General features: G+C 34.1%; 3 protein-coding genes across 4 annotated transcripts in view; 1 reads left to right on the top strand and 2 right to left on the bottom strand.

Moving 5' to 3' along the window:
- LOC110996130 (S-adenosylmethionine decarboxylase proenzyme) overlaps nt 1-8373 on the bottom strand; it is a 33723-nt gene extending 25350 nt beyond the window's left edge. The window contains exons 1-2 of the mRNA XM_022263664.2: nt 8093-8373; nt 7197-7283 (exon numbers count right to left, since the gene is read on the bottom strand). Coding sequence (XP_022119356.1) covers nt 7197-7283; nt 8093-8214 — 209 coding nt within the window. The 5' untranslated portion in view covers nt 8215-8373. The remainder of the gene's footprint in view (nt 1-7196; nt 7284-8092) is intronic.
- LOC110996125 (activating signal cointegrator 1 complex subunit 2) lies at nt 7869-22951 on the top strand. 2 transcript variants are annotated; one of them, XM_045632794.1, is made up of 13 exons: nt 7869-7943; nt 10575-10652; nt 10806-10957; nt 11316-11496; nt 11692-11889; nt 12063-12313; nt 12496-12675; nt 17955-18095; nt 18417-18733; nt 19433-19670; nt 20194-20344; nt 20601-20743; nt 21292-22951. In XM_045632794.1, the coding sequence occupies exons 3-13, from the start codon at nt 10869-10871 to the stop codon at nt 21446-21448; spliced, it is 2046 nt and encodes a 681-aa protein (XP_045488750.1). In that variant the 5' UTR covers nt 7869-7943; nt 10575-10652; nt 10806-10868; the 3' UTR covers nt 21449-22951. The 2 variants fall into 2 exon arrangements, with proteins under 2 accessions (XP_045488750.1, XP_022119347.2); XM_022263655.2 differs by lacking the exon at nt 7869-7943 and adding an exon at nt 10309-10494.
- Nucleotides 8966-10170, bottom strand: LOC110996124. Its single transcript, XM_022263654.2, has 2 exons — nt 9721-10170; nt 8966-9501 (listed from the first exon to the last, which is right to left on the bottom strand). The coding sequence occupies exons 1-2, from the start codon at nt 9994-9996 to the stop codon at nt 9226-9228; spliced, it is 552 nt and encodes a 183-aa protein (XP_022119346.2). The 5' UTR covers nt 9997-10170; the 3' UTR covers nt 8966-9225.
- Nucleotides 22952-23294: the final 343 nt, after the last annotated feature.

Raw genomic sequence — 23294 nt, 5'->3', positions numbered from 1 at the left:
GATTGCTCTAAAACTGTGTTTTGTTTTGTTAGCCATTTAATAATTTATTAAATATATTTGGAATTTAAATTTCGGTTTATCATGGTTTTGAAAATTTAGTTACTGTTTCGTTATCAATTTCCTAAAACCTACCAATTCAGGAGTCTTTACTCCTGAATTGGTAGGTTTTAGGAAATTGAAAACAAATCCTTTGATTTGAAATGAGTACGGTTTGCGAAAAAACAGTACAAAACTCAATGAGTTAGTCACTTTACGTATTTAGTTTACTAGGCCGTAAGTGCATTCTATTGTAGGACGGCTATTTAAAGCCCAGCGTTATCAATACGTAGACTAAACGCTTCGTTATCGAGTTACGTATTGTTACAATGTGTATATCTATGTGACCAGACGCCACGTTTCGTACGGGACTGCCCCTATTTGACAATAGGCGCGTCCACACAGACCGAGTATACTCGCGAGGCATTTGCCGCGCGAGGAAACTTCTCGCGAGACGGTCGCGCGCGGTAAGCCCGAGCCTACAGAGTACGCGGCCTTTGAGAAAATCAAAAAGCCGACAGCTGATGGCTCGGGCGCTCGTAGGCTTGTCTCGGCCTAGGCATGTCCACACTAAACGTCTGCTGCGGCAAATGCCTCAGAAACCGCGTGAACATTTCAGTAGCAGTTCAATGTGAGCTTACAAGCAAAACATCCGTTCATCAAGGAAATAAAAAACAAAACGGCCGAGCGTGCGCCGCCGCTTCCAGTTCTTCGATGTTCTTTTGGAGTATTGAAAAATGTCCCCTGTTATTTGAAGATATACTGTATATAAAGGTCGCGTATACTGCATATATCTTTAAACATGTTCTTCATTACTATAAGGTCACGTTTACACGCATCCTAAAACTCGAAATTCGTAATTTCCTCTCGGTGCCTTCAACTCGGTCAACACAAACTAGCAGGATAATTTAATAATATACAGAAGACCAATAAATTAATTTTTATAAAATCATTTGTCAACGCAAGGGACAAAACAGTATCATTGCCGTCTTTGTCCTTTTTCAGCACAACGTAAACACAATTTGACAGAAAAAGATAGAGATATATTTAGTTGCATAATGAAAGAAAAAGACACTTTCTAAATAATGTAGAAATAAATTTAACGCTATACTGTGAACCTGCAATGCGGATAATTTTGCGTAGTTTATAATGAACACGCGAGCATACGTTAAAAATTACGATGAACTCAATGTAAATACAGCTTTAACTCTATGAAGAACATCGTGAGGAAACTGGCATGTATTTGGTAGAGGATCAGAGTTCTTGCAGCCAAGTATGTACATAAAAATGCTGTCTGTTTCCTTCATGAAACAGCGTGATACAAGCTTAATCCAAAAACACAGCCAGGATGTGGGCAGAGTATGTAAATAGGTCACTGGTTGGTCATGCAACTGTCTCGGCAGCAGCAGTCACGTCATATGATTTTTTTGCCGTATGATTAATTTTTTATGGCGTCCACGTTACCATATACCAAATCTTTGATACATTTTAATATGGGGTTAAAATTGCGAGGTCCTAGCAAGATAGGATCCGTGGTCGCTTACTCCATAAGAAAACGCGTTGTAATATAAAAAAATAAAATTGTTTTTCTAAAACAATAAACGTGAAAAAAATCAATTTGACAACTAATTACGCTGTTTTTCATTTGACAAGCTAATTATTTTTCCAATTTATAACTTAAAACGGATAATTGAAATATGTATGATACAGACTTATAAGCATGTGGCTATATTCTATTCGAGTTTGGGCATATTCTATGGCGTCAGTCTTTGCGTATTTCTTTTATAAAACAGGGGGCAAACGGGCTCAACTGATGTTAAGTGATATGGACACTCCATGTCAAAGGGTTCGAGTGCGTTGCCGGCTTTCTAAGACTTGGTACTCTCTTCTCTTTGACCAGAGTCAAATTGGTTCGGAAGTACTTGACCTGGTTCCACATGGGAGTGGTGCGCGAAAGCAATGAATTTGATGTTCTAAAAGATCTCAAAGTGGGGTATGGGACTAAAAATATTTGGAAACACTGCTCTAAAAACAGTTTTATTGAGTATAACAATGCATTTATAAAATCTGGGGGTGCGGCAGTGCGCCAAGTCGAACAAAACTGCGGCACGGCCGTTCAATTCTTTTCTCAACGCAAGTTCCTAACATTTTCGACCCGCAATATCTCTGTTGTTGATATGTCACTTGATTGAATATCGATACATATATTATTAACTGTCTAGAAATTCAATTAAATCTCTGATTTAAGCACAAATATAAGTAGAAGCCTGGAGATTTCAGTTATCCAGCATTCAAATTGACCCAGTAGTTTAAGAATAATAACTAATCAAATTTCTTAGTTTTGCCACTCACTCGCTGACATACCAATCATCAAAACTAACGCCATTCTAGTAGACAGAAACTTCAAATTTAGAATACTATTAGTGTTTATTAGTTAGTGTATAAAACAAGGAAAACACTTCGCTCCCTTTAAAGTTCCTTAATTTAAAGAATTAATTAACGTATGTACTTGGATCTCAATACTTTTCATGGTGGAGAACTGCGTTGGATACTTCGTGTTTTCACTAGTTATGTTTTCGATGGAATATTAACAAATTAAAAATATTAACATTAACATACAAAACAAAAGTACGCCGTGATAAGAAGTTAGTACTTTAACACGATGCAATCGTGCTTGTAAATATAATATATACACATACATATTATTACAAATAAATAAGTCTCGGAACGTTACATATTTTGTATGAAAATTCTGAGGGAGGAAGGTAGGAAAAAATTTAGAAACATGTCTTACACGTCTTTTTCTTGTATTTAATTTTTTTAACGAGAATACTCCTAAAACGCGATTTCCTATAACACGGTCCGGATCTACCGCGTTATAGGGAAGGATGACTGTGATAATACCTAAACTGTTCTTATACGTAGTAGAGGTCAAAAATCGTAGATTTAATTACTTTTAAGATAACCCGTGTCCTCAATGTACAACGTTATCAAATTAGCGTTAAAACGAATTTAACTTAGCAACATAGTACTATGTACGATAACCTACAGATAAACTGTTCGCATTAGATCGATGACAAATCGACATGAGGCACTACTTTATTGCAAAGATAGATTTAAGTTTGAAATGAAAAGCACATTCAGGGTTAGACTTAGAAATTCAACTTAGCGCTGGTGCGACCATTATCTCTGGTGAGGCGGGTGTGTTCCAACAGCATGGTGGCGGTAAAAGCGGTAATAGCGGTGAGGCTGCCCTTGAGCCTTGAACGTTTTGAGGTCTAGGCTTCAGATTTCTAACCCGTGCCTGATACACGCCGTCGTTTTCTGGGACTAAGGGAAGTTACTCATGATGTTTTCCTGCACAGTGCCAACGAATGTTAAATGCCCACATGGTAAAGAGTTTATTGGTACACAGCCTACGAAGCTACGATATCAAGGATAAGAGTCGCACGCTGAAGCCACTAGGCCAACAATGATGGGTGACGAATACAAATCACTTTATAAAATCAGTAATAATAACCATTCTTAGGGGCCGTCCAGCTATTACGTAAGCAGATTTACTGAAATTTATCACCCCCCGCCTCCCTGCCCCGCCCCTGTCAGGAAAAGATAGCAAAGCTCTCAAAAAGAATAGTACAGAAACGTTTTGTAGGAATCCTCGAAAATGCATTTCGTTTTCAAGCATAGACAATGTATGGGTAATATGTGTCAAAAAGTTTTTTTTTTATGTTTCATGACGCAGACGAGTAGGAGGCTCACCTGATGTTAAGTGATACCACCGCCCACTCGCACTCGCTGTCGGCCTTTTAGGAATCCCAACGCTCTTTTCTTGAAAGACTCTAAGTCAAATTGGTTCGGAAATACATCAGTGTAAATCATTACTGTTGACGTAATCACCAAATAAGAAAATCAAAGGACTCCGGTCTTATAGCACTTATGTAACACTTGAACGGCCTTATTCAAAAATAAACTAGATACCAGTATTTCCATTCTATCAAACAAATCTATCTCTATCAAATCGTCTTGTAAAACAAGAGACATTACATGCCCATTAAATGTATATTAAATTATTAAACGCTGAGTTACACGATTTACAAATTACGATCGCTATATACATAAAATGTCTCATAAAGATTACATAATAGTTAGTTACTCATCTTTATCAACGATGGTCCCAGGTCAATGTTACAATCCAATCATGTGATTAAACGATGAAATATGCTTAGAAATTTATTCTACGATATATCCCGAAGGAGTTTTTATAGGGGGGGCAAAGGGGCCGCAAAGACTCCACTTAAATCAACGCCAATGGATCAAGCCGATGGACAATACAATTTGGCGGGCTTTAACAGATAATACAAAAAAAACATAGAGAGAAAACCCCGATTGACCTGGGTCTCATTTTGCAGCTAGTAAAGAAACAAAACGTCAATATGACACATCACAAAATATGATAAAAGCCAAGAGGCTGATTGTAGATAGTTAAAAAATGCCATACTAGGCCTGAATCCAATAATTAATCCACAATCTAAGATTGAAAACAGTCTGAGATCAGACCGTGACAGTCGATCGATTTCCTATCTGCATCCCAATAACCAAACACTAGGCAGACAATCCATTTTTGGTGACGAATAGAGCGCAATCTCTTCGCTCTTTACACGCATATTTGATAATCAATATAAACCAGATAAAGTAAATAAAACCGTACAAATAATATTAAAATATACATGTCTATGTTTAAAACATATGAAATAGCTTTTAAATATTTTAAAAACTATTGGCATAGTTGAACTGTCATTTTCATACAAAGGTCTATACACCGATCCGACCTACCATCGATAGATTGTATCGACAGATGGCTATTACAATCCGTCGATTGGTTATTGGCATGTAATAGATAGTCTATCTCAAATGATCAAAAATGGATTGTGATAACGCTAGGCACACATTGGTACAAACAAACACAAAATACAATTTTTAATGTGAGAGGCAAACACTACACTTAGAGGCAAACATGACATGGGTTTGGGCGTACACAATATAATAGCCGTTGGTACATGCCTATCCAGTTACATATAATGGCGTATCAACGAAGCAATTCCGAACAATATGCAACGTTTATTCACTTGAAAAAATAAATTGGTCCGATGATTTTCGATTAGGTAACATGCTTCAACAACAAGTTTTATTTTAAAAACTTATACAATGAAACTTCGGAGATTCTAAATTCTAATTACATTAATAAATAGTTGTAACATATCATGTATGAAGTTTTGTAAGTTTTTGTGAGAAAATAAATAAAGATTATTATTATTATTCTTTAAATAAATACGAAGTAAAGTAATCACCCCTATAACGCGATAGACTAGGGCAACGTTATAGCAGTATTATCGTAAAACGCCTTTTTGGACAATTCAATGACTAAACGAATTTCATAAAGTTATTGTAAAAATTTTAACGGTACGCAAATCTTATGGACATGACAAATCATAATAAAAATACAAACACCATAAATATAACTTAATGAATATCCGCGTTATAAGGGCGATAGAAATCGCGTTAAACGAAAACGCGTTATATGAATGAACATGAACATGTGTTTAGTAACAGCGAAATGGAGATAATCTGTGCATGACAGTTTAGAAAGAAACTTAGCGGTTCAAGCCTTACATTTCTGTATGTTTCATGATCATTGCCATCCACCAATAGACAAGTAAGTGAACCTACTGAATCTGACACACGCCGTCGATTTTTCTGTCAAAACTCGCACGCGCCGATTTTTTCGTGACTTTTTCCTTAACCCTACGAGCGAGTGTTAAATGCGCACGAAGAAAAGGTGTTTAGCCGGTTCGAACATACGATCTCAGTGATGAAGATCTCAGACTACTAGACCAACTTCGTTAAATGGTCTAATAGAATAATTACCGCACTTTGGTACAGTACAGCATAACACTCAGAAAGTTTTGATTATCTAGCAGATGCTTAGACCAAAGACCAAAACCCATCAAGGAGTCGGAGCGCCACTGGATTATCATTATTATCTTAATAAATTACGCGTCACGTCATTTGTCCGCTATAGATTCCTAAACTGCTAAACCGATTTCAATCAAATTTTCACGCAGTTTGATTCAAATTAAAGGATAGGATAGCTAACATGTATATAATTCTACTTTATGTGTGTATGTCACTAATCTCCTCTTAAACAGCTGAACCGATTTGAGTGATTTTTGCATGCGTTTAGGTGGAGCCCTGGATTTAGATTTACAAATCAGCCCGGCAGATTGCGCTGCAATCGGTAGTTTCATACTTTAATAAGCAATCGCTTGAAGTATCATATAATATATTTTCAATATCTTATTTGTCCCTTAATTGAAAATAAATTACACTAATTTCATAGGACTTTATCTATTGACTTAACAAGACATTATCTATTTGCACAAATTCCGGGGTAAAGGTCGATTACGCTCAAAATTATATCGTATTTAAGATAATTACAGACCCTAAGGTCAATTATTATCAAGCACGAGTAGCAGACATGAGTTAATATTTAACTAAAATTAACTTTATCTCAAATTCCATTGATAAATTATCATACACTACAATATCAATCAAGATTTTTATACAAATCATTCTTTAAAACACGTCATGGATTTGATATAAAAGATTCACGCTACATGGCTACTTTAGACTTGTATGTTTCGTGTTTCCTATACAGAAATCATTACCTAACTAAATTTTCTACCATCATTAAGCTAACTAAAAAACACTTCTCTTCACAATTTTTTAGCTGCCAAGTATTCATGTAATGGCGGACGCGTTATGTTTAAAAAATTTACTGGAATTATCTTTATAGAATTGCTTTTAATTGTAAAAACCATCATAATATTTTTTCATCAATTTTTCCACCCCTTATATTAGGCATTAGTCTTTCTTTAGTGAATGTCAATAAACATTGCATTAAGTGTCAAACTTAAAGATTCAAACCCATATTTCAAAATGGTTATAAATCAATGAGACATCTAATATTTTATGTAAACTTTTGGTTAGCACTTTTATAGTTCAAATTGTTAGTATTAAAATATAAATAGCAAGTAATAGATAATCATGTAAAAAATATTCTTTATGCTTTTTATAGTATAAAAATATTTTTAAAAACATACCTCAACACATATGCATCAACTTGATCACTCTGTGTAAAAGATATGATCTCACAACGGACTATTTTCAAAACATTCTCCCATTGTTGCCTGTAAATAAAATTGTAAATTATTTTGTGTGAGTGAGTTAATTTAAAAAAAATGTGTTACATAGATTCTATGTATTATAATATTTTCATTTTGAATAATTTCAAAATAACATGGATTATTATATAACATATTCACAAAATGAACCTGTTAATATCTTGAACTTTTTACCAGATTTTCCAAGAACAACTGTCATACTTTTTGGATTGCCTTATTATGAAACATGTTCTGTAATTTGGGACAGGCTTGAGGAGTTTTTACTCCTCACAACCTGTTTCAGAATATAATGACACAAATTTCATACAGTTTGTACTCCCAAAGTATATTGTTCAATATTCTTAGATATTGCAAGAAATAAGGCAAACCCGTCACGAACATAAAATTATCTTAAGATAAATAAAAGAAAGTACGAAAGTACTAAAAAAATCAAGGATTTCAGAAATTACTTTTCACGTGTTAAATCGCGCGCCCAAAATTAAAATCAATGACTATGCCCAATAGGAGGATCTACTAGAGGCTAGGGCGCTGAAAAGCCGGCGCTCCGCTGAAACAGCTGATTCCAGAAGCTTCCATAACAAAAACAACATTGAATTTAACCTTGATATCTATTAGGAAGGAATTAGGTACATTGCAACATAGACAAAAAAGTGGAGTAAAACTAACGTAAGTAATAAATTAAGCGAGACTATTGTATGCCCAGATAAAAATTTATAGGTTAGTATGAGCCGGTAACCTTAATTCTTTTACATATAGTTCATAGATAACAATTTCTCAAATAATATAATATTACTATATCATATTTTAATAATTACCGGGTGATTTTTCTTAAATCAGCGTGCTGGACCGGTGTAAACCATATTTCAATTAACTTTTCGACACCTTCAAAAAATTGCTCATTATTATCACTATTCGATATTATTTCCGTTTCAGCCATGGCGAATGTTTTTCAGTTTATAATAATTTTATTGTCAGAATAAATTATTATCTTCAAAAATATATTGAAATAAAGGTCACAACCACTTCGAAGAGGCGTCGAAAATTGACTGATCGACGACGGTGAATTACAATTCGTCTTTACTTGTTCATGCCTGTCGCAGAGCTGGCATCTATCTTTGTCGCACTCAGTATAGTATAGTAATATTGACGAAGGAGAAAGAATGATTAGGTTGTGAACAAGAGGAAGGAAGCAAAGTAGTTTTCTTTCACGGTTAACCCCACCAATAGTTTTCAATGTTATCAAAGACGCGCGAATTTTAAAATTGGTTTCGGCTCAGCTATATTTTAAAACACGTCTATTACTTGGTACACAACCTATTTATAATAATCTATCATACAAGTTATATTGAATACTACTGTGCTGTTTGTAATATTTCTTTAGAACACCTAAAATATACATTAATTCTTGATTATTTGTTATAATGTTATCCCTCAATATGTTAACTCATATTATGTGTGAACTCGATGAAAGATCACACAATGTAACATCAATCTGCCTAAAATTTTTAACAATTCACTCAACTTTACTTAGATTCTTTTGCTGTGCAGACAATGTTATGTTTCTTTTCAAATAACATATGCAATCCTTTTAGCGTCACTCTAAAGAGTCTGCACTGTGTGTCAGACAGTTAATTAAATATATACTAATTCTTTAAATGTGTAAGAGCTTTGTTAATAAAAGATAATACTAAAATATATACTATTTATTTTTAAACAAGAAAAACCAATCATGATAGCAGACAAAAATATCACAGAACATTCCTATCAAGATATTAGAACACTTTTATTGTGAATATTTTCCATTGTTACTGTAGATAATGACTGACCATGAGTATATCTATTACTATGTTTGCACTTGAAATGTTAGAAATTTTGATTAAGTTATTTTCAAAAAATTTAATGAGAAAAGTGAAAAACATGTTTTAATTTATAAAATAATCCTTTATTGTCATAAAACTTCAAACATTCCTACTAATTTATGTAATTTTCCGGTATCAACATATTTTAAAGGTTTTAATTTTGGTTTAATTATAGGGATAATAGGTATGACATCTTTTGCTTTATCGTTGTGACAAAAATCATCAATATTGGGTTCAAGATCCTTTTTTATTGTTGTCATTTTTGTTTTCCGGTCCTTCTTCTTTAAGTCAGCTGCATCTGCGTTCAGTTCAACTAAATTATTGTAGATTCTATCATTGAAATGGAAATTCAATTTTCTTGTTACCTACAAAAACGTTTATTATTAGAAGATATGTGAAAATAATTACACTTTGTTGCAAAATACATTAAACATTTCTGTATCATCATACTTATTCAATGAATAAATGTGTGCTGCAACATTCCATTAAAAAATGTAACAATAGAAGTTCTGGTTTTCAAACTACTTTTACTAGTAAAAGTTGTATAAATAAAAAAAAATAAGCAAGTTTTTATTTCGTTTTACCTTAGCACTGAGTGCAGCTTTATCTGCTTGAAAATCTTCGTGTAAAAGTCGCGGTGGCGCGGAATTTTTAACTTCAGATAAATACGTGGCTAACACCTCACTGGAGCATAAAGTGGGATGAGATAAATCCTGTGTCGTTTCTATATTATGGATAGACGATTTAGATGATCCCGCACCAGGATCTCTAATAACTTTATGCTTACTTTTATTAATTTTTTGCTCAGCATGTCGCACAAAAGTTTTTTTCACCTTGGAGTCAGCTGAAGCTTTCCTCATCGTAATTAATGTGTACTCCGCAATTGACTGTTTACATCATAACAATGAGCAATTGTTTGTTTTGAACTCCGAAATATCAAACAAAATTAAATGCTCAATTTAAATTTTAAACTCAACTGTAGAATAAACAAGAGTGATTATTAACTTATTACTGTTACTGCCATTTGATTCAATGTTAAGCGGTAATTGTCATTTGTCGTTCAAGAGTTTTTACTTGAATGTCAAGATTCCTTGGCTTCTGAACTGACAACTTCAAAAATCAAAATCTAACTATAGTGTGTCAGGTCACAACTCACAGCTGTGTCATGTGTGTCGTGCGAATGTGATAGTCGATGGACGGTGATGGACCATACTAACTATTGAGAATTGAAAAATCTGAATTTATATTTATTAAATACTTAAAATTATTTCCTATTTATTTTAATCACCAAGAAACGTTTGTAGAACATTTTTGTACCTAGTGTATTTCACTTTATAAAAATGAATACAATGTATTCGGTGAGTTTTTAAGATAAAATAATATGAATGTTCTGAACTCAGAAATGTGCCACATAATCAAAGGTTTAAACTTATTTCAGAATCCTGAGAATTTACCTGTTGAGAATGTTACGATTTCAGCTGCAAACGACGGTGTGGTTCAGATAATAAAGGCTTTGGTTTGTAAACATTCAATAATAGTTTTCTTGACATTTCAAAATTTCAAAACATTGTGAAAATTGTTGTAACTGTTTAAAACTATAACATAAATATATACATTTAATTTCATATAAATATTTGTCAAAGTAACTGTTATGCTTTTTTATATATAGGACCCATACTGGGTTGAGAAAAAGAATCTAATACTGTATGAGAAGCCGCCAACAGGCAGTGGGATGATTATAGGAGCTCTGGACTCATGGAGATCGAAAATGTCACTGTATCTAGAGAACTTAAAATGGCTGTTAAGTTTAGAGCACCATAGGTTAGTTAGTTAGTAATATAGTTATATAAACTTGAAGCACTAGCTTTAATTGTTAATTTAGTAAAGAACAAGTTTTATAATTATAATTCAATTTGTAGTGACACCTGCAAATAGTAATATGATGTCATACTATTTATTTAGTAGCCTGTAGCGCAATAAATAGTATGACATAAATAGTAGATATCCAACCATCTGATATACTACATACCATATCCACCAAGATGCTTACCCTGGTTAATGTTATAAAGTATGGGTATAATTGTGATTTCTAGCATTGAAATATGTTCATAATAATTTATTATAAATATTTTTAGTATAGTAAGTCTTCTTTACTGATTTACCTACATTTCACTTACAGATTTTGGAGCACAGTTCTCTATCATTCCCAGTGTATGGATTCTCTTATTTCATTCCTTCAAGAATCCTCTCCGCCATACATTCGACCACATGAATGTAAAGAAATTCAAAATTTATATGAAGAAATCAGAAGGCTAGTTTTTGTTGCATTTAGTAGACTGATTACGAATAAGGAGAGTAAGGTGCTTTTAAACATTATTTAATTTTCAAACACTCTTAGTGAATTTTTTTATTCAGTCTATGATTCAATATATCATTTTTTACATTTCTTTGTTCTAATTATTATCTGTTTGTTCTAAAAAGCTTTATTTCCTAATATACTATAATCATGATAATAACCATTAAAATATTCACTTGTTTAAAAAACTGTATTACAGACACAATGGATGACTAAGGAACATATGGCAAGTTTAATATATGACAATTTTATATTTACAATACCGGTATTATGGGATATATGTTTAACATATGGTGTAGATAATAGCCGACATGTCTCGAGGCTGGTAGACGCTGTGTATACACTGCAGCCTAGGTATGAAGGGGATACTGCACAAGCGCTAGTTTTTGTACATGAGGTAATTTGTTTTAAATATGACATTTTGTATATTATTGGATATATATACCTTATAGAGATACAATATGCAATGAGTACAATGATCACTGATGTAGCAAAAAACTACCAAATTATATATTTATTCTGTATATGTTACACATATTCTCTTTTTAATTTCAACATCATCTATTGCAGGCCTTCAAATACATAATTTTACAAGTAAATAAAGACTATGATTGTGAGGATCCACCAAATTTACCTGAAACATTTAAAGGTTTTGGGGAAATAAGACGACCAACAAATTCCAAAGGGCAAGAGAAACTCACATTTGATACACTTCGGGATCTGGTTGTCCATATGCTTGATTCTGCCATGACCTTAAGAATATATGTAGAAGTCTACTCAAAGGGTGTTCATATATTGAAGAGTACAAACTTTATTTTAAGGTGAGGTTTTTTAACTGCCTATTGAACTTCACTCTGAACAATTTTTTTAACATTAGACCTAGACATTTTGACCTTAGAAATAGCACTTAGAAAATCCTAGTAAATTTCATGTTAATTTGTAAAAATAAAATAAAAGCTATCTCGTTTTCCACTAAGGTAAGTAAGGAAACCAATATTTTCAGTATAGTTCAAGTGTATGAGTATGGAATACCACATCTATATGAGAAGTTAGAGGAGGTCGGTGACCCCACCCGTGTTAGTTACACAGAGGTCGAAGAGTTCATTGACCTCACCAGATCAGAACTCATTGATATATTCAGAGAGGTGCTGGCTGTTTACAAGAACGCTATTTTCAGCGGAGAGTGAGTATTGAACAAGAACCATTTATAATTGAATGCTTTTTATAAACCAAATTGCTTCAAATCCAAAAATTTGCAGTTAATCTCGTCTATGAAATAAAAATGATCAAAGTAACGAATGCACTCTTAGGCCAAGAAGCAATTAGGGTTTTGGCATCACTGGATTTTTGTTATTATTATTATTAACATCAATAAAAGGTAGTCTGTTTTCAATTAGGGGCCGTTCAAGAACTACGTAAGCATAATGGAAAGAGAGGTCTTTGATTTCCTTATTTGGTGACTATATCAATAGTATTTAAAGAAAACACGTTTACAACCGATTGAAGCTATATATTATTATAAACTTAGAATTAATTTACATAATTCTAAATTTTACCAATGTTTCGCGGATGTATATTATGTACAATAACTATAAGTTTATTATTATACATGGCTTCAATCCCTTAAAAAAGTGTTTTCTTTAAATGTGTAAAAGTTATGTTAAGACTCTAACATACGCCGATGACTTTGAGGATTTGACCTCTACTACAAACAATAATTTACTAACGCCATCTAGTCTAACAAAATAGTGAATAGTCTAACAAAACTACGTGAATACGAAACCAATTATTAGCTAAATATAAATATCTATATATATAAAAGAAAGTCGTGTTAGTTACACCACTTATAACTCAAGAACGAAAGAACAGATTTGAGTGAAAATTGGTATGGAGGTAGCTTAGAGCCAGGAGACGGACATAGGATACTTTTTATCCCGTTCGACAGCGTTCCCGTGGGACTTGACATGAAACGTCAGTCACTATAAAAAGTGGTATAACAAATAAGAATCAGACTTGGAATAATAAAACGCAAATGATAGCTATGTAATTGACGTATAATGACAGCTGTGTAATGACGTATATATGACAATTTGATATTTGTAAGAAATCAATATTCAAAATATTTCTATTAAATAAATACGTTTAATTATTTTTACAATTTACAATTTAATTATAATGATAGTGCTATTGCCCATTCGTATAAACAGTGAAGAGAACTATAAAACTCGGTATTGTCGTATGTATACAGTTCATCCAAAGAATGATGAATGTTTCTATTTGTTGTTGTTGTCGAATGACGCATTTAATCGAGTATTGGAACGGGAACGTGAATATGATCACCAGGAATTAGATTTAGTAGTTCAAACGAATGTACCCCTGTTGAAATACCAACAAAAGGAAGTTTATGATACTTTAATGAAGGCAAACGATGATGAAAATGGTGGTTTATATTTCCTAGATGCCCTTGGTGGAACTGGCAAGACATTCCTCATGTCATTAGTTTTAGCAACTGTTCGGGCGAGATCCAACATAGCGGTTGCAGTTGCTTCTTCTGAAATAGCAGCCACATTGTTAGAAGGATGCCGTACGGCTCATTCAGAATTAAAATTACCGTTAAATCTTCAAACTATTGGAGAACCAACGTGTAATATTGCAAAACACTCAGCAATGGCCAAAGTTTTAGCGGCATCGAAAATCATCATCTGGGACGAATGCACAATGGCGCATAAACGTGCATTGGAAGCACTTAACCGAACATTAAAAGATTTACGCAATGAATCGAGATGTTTTGGAGGAGCAATGATTTTACTGTCTGGCGATTTCCGCCAAATACTGCCAGTAATTCCAAGATCTACGGCTGTCGACGAAATAAACGCTTGCCTCAAATCGTCAAATCTATGGCGCTATGTGACGAAACTGCAGCTGACAACAAACATGAGAGTTACATTGCTTACTGATAAAAAAGAAGAAAAAGAATAAAGATGTAGATGACCTGAACTACATAATGGTATGCGTTTGGTGGTTAGAAAATTGAAGAACAATGTAATTTACGCTACGATAATGATAGGAAAATTCAAAGGTGAGGAAGTTCTTATTCCGAGGATCCCGATGATCCCAACCGATATGCCGTTTGAATTTAAAAGACTTCAATTTCCGATACGTCTTGCATTTGCCATGACCATCAACAAATCACAAGGCCAATCCTTAAAAGTTTGTGGTTTAAATCTAGAACATTCATGTTTTTCCCATGGTCAATTATACGTGGCATGTTCACGGGTCGGAAGACCATCAGCGTTGTTTGTTTTTGCGCCTGATAATAAAACAAAAAATGAAAAAATGTGTATCACAAGGTACTTAAGTGAAGAGCAACCTATGTACTAAAATACAGAAATAATAATGAATGATTAATGTAGGTATTTAATTTTTTTGTATATTTTCCAATAAAAAAACCCAAACTGCTTATTTATTGCCATTAAGGCGGAACAAAGTTCGCCGGGTCAGCTAGTTTATAAATAAATATTGGTCTAGAAAAAATGGTGGCTGCCAATTATTTAACTAGTACATACATGATTTTTTTACATGTTTAATTCGTTCTGTGGTTAAAACTTTTTAATGTCAGTATTGCTAAAATACCGAAACCGAGTCATCATCATCAGCTGACGATGGACTCTGATGGTTGGTACTGGATCTCGAGGATCGTAAGCAGTAGACATACCGTCATTGAGCTCGTTGTAATCAGCTCAGCGAAACGATACTAGAAATGTGACTATATGAACCTGATGATGGACTCCGAAGGTGAGTAGTGGATCTCGAGGATGGTAAGCAGCAGACATACCGTCATTGAGCTCGTTGTAATCAGCTCAGCGAGACGATACAAGAAATGTGACTATATGAACCTGATGATGGACTCCGAAGGTGAGTAGTGGATCTCGAGGATGGTAAGCAGCAGACATACCGTCATTGAGCTCGTTGTAATCAGCTCAGCGAGACGATACAAGAAATGTGACTATATGAACCTGATGATGGACTCCGAAGGTGGGTACTAGGTCTCGAGGATGGTAAGCAGTAGACATACCGTCATTGCGCTCGTTGTAATCAGCTTAGCGAGACGATACTAGAAATGTGTTATATGAACCTGATAATGGACTCCGAAGGTGGGTACTGGATCTCGAGGATGGTAAGCAGTAGACATACAATCATTGAGCTCGTTGTAATCAGCTTAGCGAGACGATACTAGAAATGTGTTATATGAACCTGATAATGGACTCCGAAGGTGGGTACTGGATCTCGAGGATGGTAAGCAGTAGACATACCATCATTGAGCTCGTTGTAATCAGCTCAGCGAGACGATACTAGAAATGTGACTATATGAACTTATTAATATTTAATATTAAATAAATATTAGGTAATATTTACTATAATACCACTATATTTCTTTGAGTTTATTGAAAAAATAATCAATTTCAACGATTCGTCTTCCAGTTGAAATTTTAAATATTTTTCTTGGTTCTGAAACCTACGAGTGCAGCATGTTATATCTAAGCCCTAAAATGAAATCAGAGTCAATCAGACCCAGTACCCACCTTCGGAGTCCACCATCAGGTTCATATAACACATTTCTAGTATCGTCTCGCTGAGCTGATTACAAGGAGCTCAATGACGGTATGTCTACTGCTTACCATCCTCGAGACCGAGTACCCACCTTCGGAGTCCATCATCAGGTTCATATACTCACATTTCTAGTATCGTTTCGCTAAGCTGATTACAACGAGCGCAATGACGGTATGTCTACTGCTTACCATCCTCGAGACCTAGTACCCACCTTCGGAGTCCATCATCAGGTTCATATAGTCACATTTCTTGTATCGTCTCGCTGAGCTGATTACAACGAGCTCAATGACGGTATGTCTGCTGCTTACCATCCTCGAGATCCACTACTCACCTTCGGAGTCCATCATCAGGTTCATATAGTCACATTTCTAGTATCGTTTCGCTAAGCTGATTACAACGAGCTCAATGACGGTATATCTACTGCTTACCATCCTCGAGATCCAGTACCCACCTTCGGAGTTCATCATCAGGTTCATATAGTCAAATTTCTTGTATCGTCTCGCTGAGCTGATTACAACGAGCTCAATGACGGTATGTCTACTGTTTACCATCCTCGAGATCCGGTCCCCACCTTCGGAGACCATTATCAGGTTCATATAGTAAAATTTCTTGTATCGTCTCGCTGAGCTGATTACAACGAGCTCAATGACGGTATGTCTACTGTTTACCATCCTCGAGACTCAGTATCCACCTTCGGAGTCCATCATCAGGTTCATATAGTCACATTTCTAGTATCGTTTCGCTGAGCTGATTACAATGAGCTCAATGACGGTATGTCTACTGTTTACCATCCTCGAGACTCAGTATCCACCTTCGGAGTCCATCATCAGGTTCATTTAGTCACATTTCTAGTATCGTCTCGCTGAGCTGATTACAACGAGCTCAATGACGGTATGTCTACTGCTTACCATCCTCGAGATCCAGTACTCACTTTCAGATTCCATCAGGTATCAGGTTCAGCAACTTATTTTACTTGGTTGTACAAGTTGCACTTGAAACTTGACAACTCTAAATTTGAGTTTTGTTTGGGTAGGTACTTATATACATATACTTATAACATACAATAATTTCCGAAGTTCATGTCCTCGCCTCACTTGATATTTCTTTTTATATTTTGGCATTTCTAAAAAAATCCGCGGGTAAAAACTAAAATACGCAAATATTTAATTATTATTGGCTTCGACACACAAGCGTAGTCCTCCCGTCGCAAAGCGTTGAGGTGGACTGAAGACAAGCCGCATGCAGGGCTCGCGGGTGTGAAATTGCGGAGGGAAGCCCATTGCGCTTGAGTTTATTTACCTTTTATTACTTTCCATGCCCAGAAAACAAATTAATACAAATTTTTTTTTATCAAAATAATAATATATGCTATATCTAATAATACGTGTAAGATTAAAATAAATCGCATAAACCGTTTTGGAGCGAATTTGTAATTTATGTCTAATCTACGGTTCGATGGTAAATTTTTTTTTGGGAAATTGGTATTGCTTTTATCTTTTTTGATTTTATCAATCGATACAGTAGGCTTCAACCCACAATATATATTTTTTTCAAATGCATATGAGCGACAGTTCTTCCAACAATTTAATTTAAACTAGGGCTAGTTGACCGATTTGAGCACTGTTCAAGCCTTAATAAAAGACAAATTTTACACATTTTCGAGGATTCCTACAAATAATTAGGATGTTTAGGTACTATTATTTTTGAGAGCTTTGCTAACTTTTGCTGACAAGAGGGAAGGGCATAAATGTAGTCAATCTGTTTACATAATAATACTTTAACGGCCCCATAGGCCATACCAAAAAAATTCAATACATTTCTATATTTAAAAACTTCTATGTATTTCCACAGAAGCAATATATCAAACAATGTTGAAGCCTATCTGTCTGTCATGATGGACGCACTGTCTGAACGACTTCTAATAAAAGACTACCATTCGTGCCACCCAGTACATGAAGATATTGATATGCTGCGACAAGCCTATCCTGCTATGTATCCTTTATACACATAAAGCTATTAATTTTTTTTTATTCAGAGACTTCTAAAGAGAACACATTATAATAGCCCCTATAAAATATGATAGTTTGTTCCAGAAGAAAATTATCATATCGTTAATACATAGATATCGTAAAAATTTACATGACAGCTCAATCTGTCAAATGTGAACTTGATATTAATAATTACATTAATTTTAAATTGTGTTATTACAATAAATGAATGGTTTGTGCTATCGACATAAAATATATTTATGATTATTTGAATAATTTTTCAAATGGCCTTTGAAAATAAATATTTTTTCCTATTGAAATCCAGTGATACAGTAAAAACAGATTTTATATTACAAGCGATATACTCCAACCTAGACGAAGAAATACCGGAACGTGACCAAAGACAATGTCAGCATGGAATCCATTTGAACGGCCATCTTGAAACCATAGATATACCCTCATCATCCAGAGACATTGACATACCAGATAACGTTAGAGAGCAATCTTTAATTAGTGAGGTTAAGGACATATTGCCGCATCTTGGAGATGGATTTGTTTTGAAATGTCTGGAATACTACGGATTTCAGGTTGATAGGGTTGTAAATAGTGTTTTGGAGGATACGTTGGCGGAACCATTAAGAAGTAAGTATGAGTATAGTTTTAGAAGGTTCTTTTCTCCTTAAGATATAGGTTTGGCCTTATTTCTACGGGCTTGAGTGTGCACGTCTTAACCATGAGGCTGTGCTTTTGAATCACGAATGTGCACCAAAATGATTTATTGTAAATCGCCTACGACTTAAAGTAATGTAAGTAATGATATTTAATAACGCAGTAATTGTTATCTGTCGCACGATGGAGCCACTAGGCCAACACTGCTCACATACCTGAGGTCGTAGGTTCGATCACCGGCTGTGCACCAATGGAATTTCTTTCTATGTGCGCATTTAACATTGGCTCGAACGGTGAAGGAAAACATCGTGAGGAAACCGATATGTCTTAGACCCAAAAAGTTGACGGCGTGTGTCAGGCACTAGAGGCTGATCTAAATTTAGATTTAAAAATGATATGAAACAGATTCAGAAATCTGAAGCCAAGACTTAAAGAGGTTGTACCGCCACTGATTTATTTTTTATTGTTATGTGTATGATATTTGAATTAGGAATTGTTAAACTGTGGAACTTTTTTTTTCTGTATGATGTTGACATTGACGGCACTCATGATTATGACAGTGACGATTTATAATACCTGCCTTAGGCAAATATGTCAAAGAGAACAATATATTTATTCCGTATGTATTCGAATATATTAATTTATTTTATATATAATTTAAATTTTTTTCAGAATTGGACAAAGACCTACCAATAATCCCAGAAGATCCAGTCGACAGAAAGTTCCTAGAAACTGGAGTGGAAAGACTTAACGTGTTTGATGGAGACCAGTTTGATATAATGACCCGTGATGATGTGGACCTGAGTAAGATTCATATTGGGAAGAGGAAATCGAAGTACAAAGACCTTAAGGATATGTTAAATGACAAGACGGACGTGAAAACCAGGGTTGATATATACAGCAAATACAAGTGAGTATACTACTTGTTCACCTTTAGATTAATTATCTGTAATCCTAAAATCTATAGATTTTATTTTGGTTGTCTTCAATATTAAAAATTCAAATTAAATATTGATAATCTAAATGACCCGCCATAAGGCTTCTTTAGTCAAGATGGCGACGCATCACATGACGTAGAATGCTTGTAAATAAACGTCAAGTGTTGATATGTATTCAATCAAAAACAGTTTCAAGCTATGATTTACCAGCAAGCTACGTCATCGACTTCGACTAACCTGTGATCGCTATGTCACGTGACAAATCAATATTATTAATTATAATTTTTTTTTATATTTTTTTATCATTTATTTAAAAGTTTATTACTGCATTTGATGTCTTTTTATTCTTCATGTCAACCTCATGTGCCTGACACTTGTCAACTGTTTCCGTCTTTGTCAGCCTCGTGTGCCTGACACTGGCCAATTGCTTCGCAGTTTCCTTTTTGTTGTAGATTTAACTTCATCTTTTTAATGTTTTAAAAACATATTTTCCAGTCTGGTATGTGACGAAGAAGCACTATACTCCGATGAGTATGACGACACATATGACTCAGATGGCATAGCCCCAACTAAAGATATGACAGATGACACTAGGAGACCATTTGTGACCCCTCGTGCTTTGCTCAACACGAAAAAGGATGTTGAGGTAAGAAGTTTAATAATACTTTATTGATAGGAAGTATATAATCTTTAAATGTATGTAATTAATGTTTTATTTACTTCCTTAAAAAATAAAAAAGATAAAGAAAATCATTTCTTAAAAAGCTGTCCATGGGCGGCGGTATCACTTAACAAGAGATGAGCTTTCCATATATTAATTAATTTTGGAATTTTGGGGTTTTATTATTAATCCAAATTATCATTTACATTTGCATTTTAATCATATTTTGGCCCAAAAACAGGAATACGATGAATCGGAGAGTGAAGACGAGAAACCAAGTCAGGAGAAGAGTGATAGAAGAGATTTCTGTGTCAATCCTGAAGAGATGAGAGCTAGGCGAGAGGCTAACAATGCCAGGGGAAGGAGAAAACCCGTGCCTGCCAGGTGATTTTCAAGTTTTCTTTGGGGTTGTACGTTCGTGTCCCAGAAAATAACATTTAAATATTTATAAAATGTTCTATTATTATTTTATATGACAATAGCATTTAATTTATATGTATATTAACATTTAAACACGTTACTTTTTCAATCTTCTTTTGGTTTCTGTATGCCCTTTGGTAAAACGCCTCAGATTCCACCATTCCTGTCTGCACTGTGCCACTCTGCCATGCATCATCAGCGGGTTCATTTCAACTTGGTCTAATCAACGCCAATTTCTCTTGTCATGTACCCCGCCCACTTCCACTTTAATTTATTAATTTTATAACACACGTATAATTATAACAATAAATATACTTATTTATTAAATATGTATAAGTACATATTGATTGCCTGTAAGAGATCGCTCGAAATAATATAATTGTGTATTTAGTATAGTGTTAGTGTGTGTTAATTTTTTTTTGTAATTTGCCATTGAGAACTACTTGGGATTGGAAAACTGGACCTAAACATAATGTTACCTAAACTGGAGCGAACTATTTTTTTTTTTTCAGAAACGTTGACGTCGCAGGCGCTCCTAAAGGCCAAGGGCAGACGAAGGACGTCCTCAACAATAGAGATCGGAAAGAAAAACACAAGTCTTCCAGAGCTAACCATAATAGACGACAAGGAGCGCAATGGAAACGTAGTCAGGGCATGATGCCTTCATAGTATTTAACCGCAAAAAACCCGCAGTGAAAAACCCGCTTGAAATGAAAAAAAATCCTATATCGTAACACTTTAGTCTCCATATACAGTAATCCTCTCTATAACACGGACCGGCGTTATTAGAAATCGCGTTGTAAGAGTTCTTGTAATTATTTTTGAATAATTTAAAAACGAGATACACGAATTTAATAAAGTTCTTTTGTTTAATAATACAATTTAAATTTACTCAGAAATCTTCGCGTTATATTGGTGATGTGAATCGCGTTATACGAAAATGAGTTATACTATTGCTTTTCGTGTGTACACATAGGTCTATTTTTAATTTACAATTGTTATTTCATGAAGTTATTTTTAAATAAATTTGCTTTCTCTACATTTTGGACTCCAGTTATTCCACATATATAGTCTTTATTGGTATTAAATATAGCGGTTAAAACCCGCAGTTTTTGTATTATTTGGAAACATACAAACCAAATGTACTGTAATGGTTCCTGTATTCTCTTATTATTACGTAAAAAGTCTCCTAATTATTTCTTATATATTAAGGCATCTAATCGTGGTTCGGAATTCACCATATTTCGAAATGAAATATATTTTTGACCCATCAAACCATAAATTAAATTTATATAGATTTTTTCCTTTTCGTTCGTAAATTATAACTTATTACTGTGTGAAGTGAAAATTTGTTCAAACTTTTAGTATTTTTTAATCTATATCTGTATATATCTATCTATTTAAAGGTCAGTTATGCACTTCTGACTATCTATCTATCTATATAACTTAACATAAGATGAGCTTCTTGCCGATACAAAAAAAAAATTACAAAGCTAGAATGGGCTTAGGGACTACTGATTTAAAATATTTTAATGATGTAATGAAATGAATGCCTATATTCCCACCCACAACTAAGATAGCACGTTAGCGTTATACGTACAAACTAACGATTCTTGCCAATAGAGTTAGATATATATACGATTCATAAAGGTTTGTTAATCGGATATCGTTAGTCATCTCTTTTTATCACAGTGTAATAGCATATAACAGAAAGAGACGAAAGAATACTGTAGTTCAATTAGACCAATGACAAGTGACACATTTGTCAGCCTACTAATAGCGGCCATTTTTTATTACTATTAAACAATTGCTTTACTTTTCTCAATTCCAATTAAACCATTCTAAACAAAATAATTTTGCGAAATGAACGTCCTATGAAGCTTAAACTGACATAATATATCTTAAGCTTAAATTAAATCTGAAGCCTAAATTGACTAAATCCCCAAAGACCTTTCAGGCTTTCTACCATAATACCAGACCGTAAAGCATAGTCTAGACTTTATGACTTTGACACTTTTGGTGTGTTAATCACACCGTCAAATGTCAAAATTTAAATTTTGTTTTTTTTTTAATGTCACTCGTCAAGGAAATAACTTACAATATGTGTCGGGAGAGTATATTTTTGTCATTGATACATTATATCCCTGTAGTTTAATAAATTATATATTTATATTTTGTGTTTTATTTTGTGTCAGTCATTATTTTATACCACACCCAACGCTGTTTCTCTGTAAATGCTAAAAGCAGTATATTAGTAGTACCCTGCGTACATTTACTCTACCGAGTGAACTAAACCAACATTAATAATAATAATAATAAATAAACATTGTAAAGAGGTCGAAACTCACGATTGCTATTGAAAATATATAACATGAATTTTTTAAGCAGTTAGTAGTTAGTACATCACTATGACGTCATTACAGCAAGGTTCCTAGTTACCTTCTGCGTGCGCGTCCCAATCTCATATTGAGCACTGTCTAATAATATAACTTCATACAGAAATCTCACAGGAAAT

The sequence above is a fragment of the Pieris rapae genome, chromosome 21 (genome assembly GCF_905147795.1).
Source record: "Pieris rapae chromosome 21, ilPieRapa1.1, whole genome shotgun sequence".
NCBI classification, from domain to species: Eukaryota; Metazoa; Arthropoda; class Insecta; order Lepidoptera; family Pieridae; genus Pieris; species Pieris rapae.
Note: the sequence above shows the minus strand (reverse complement) of the source record. Positions and strands in the feature narration are given on the sequence as shown.

Coding starts and splice junctions, on each gene's coding strand:
- LOC110996125 (XM_022263655.2), top strand. Junction 10,958..11,315: donor TTAAGTTTAGAGCACCATAG/GTTAGTTAGTTA, acceptor TTTCACTTACAG/ATTTTGGAGCACAGTTCTCT. Junction 18,096..18,416: donor CGACAAGCCTATCCTGCTAT/GTATCCTTTATA, acceptor ATTGAAATCCAG/TGATACAGTAAAAACAGATT.
- LOC110996124 (XM_022263654.2), bottom strand. CDS start 9,996: ATGAGGAAAGCTTCAGCTGACTCCAAGGTGAAAAAAACTTTTGTGCGA. Junction 9,502..9,720: donor AAGCTGCACTCAGTGCTAAG/GTAAAACGAAAT, acceptor ACGTTTTTGTAG/GTAACAAGAAAATTGAATTT.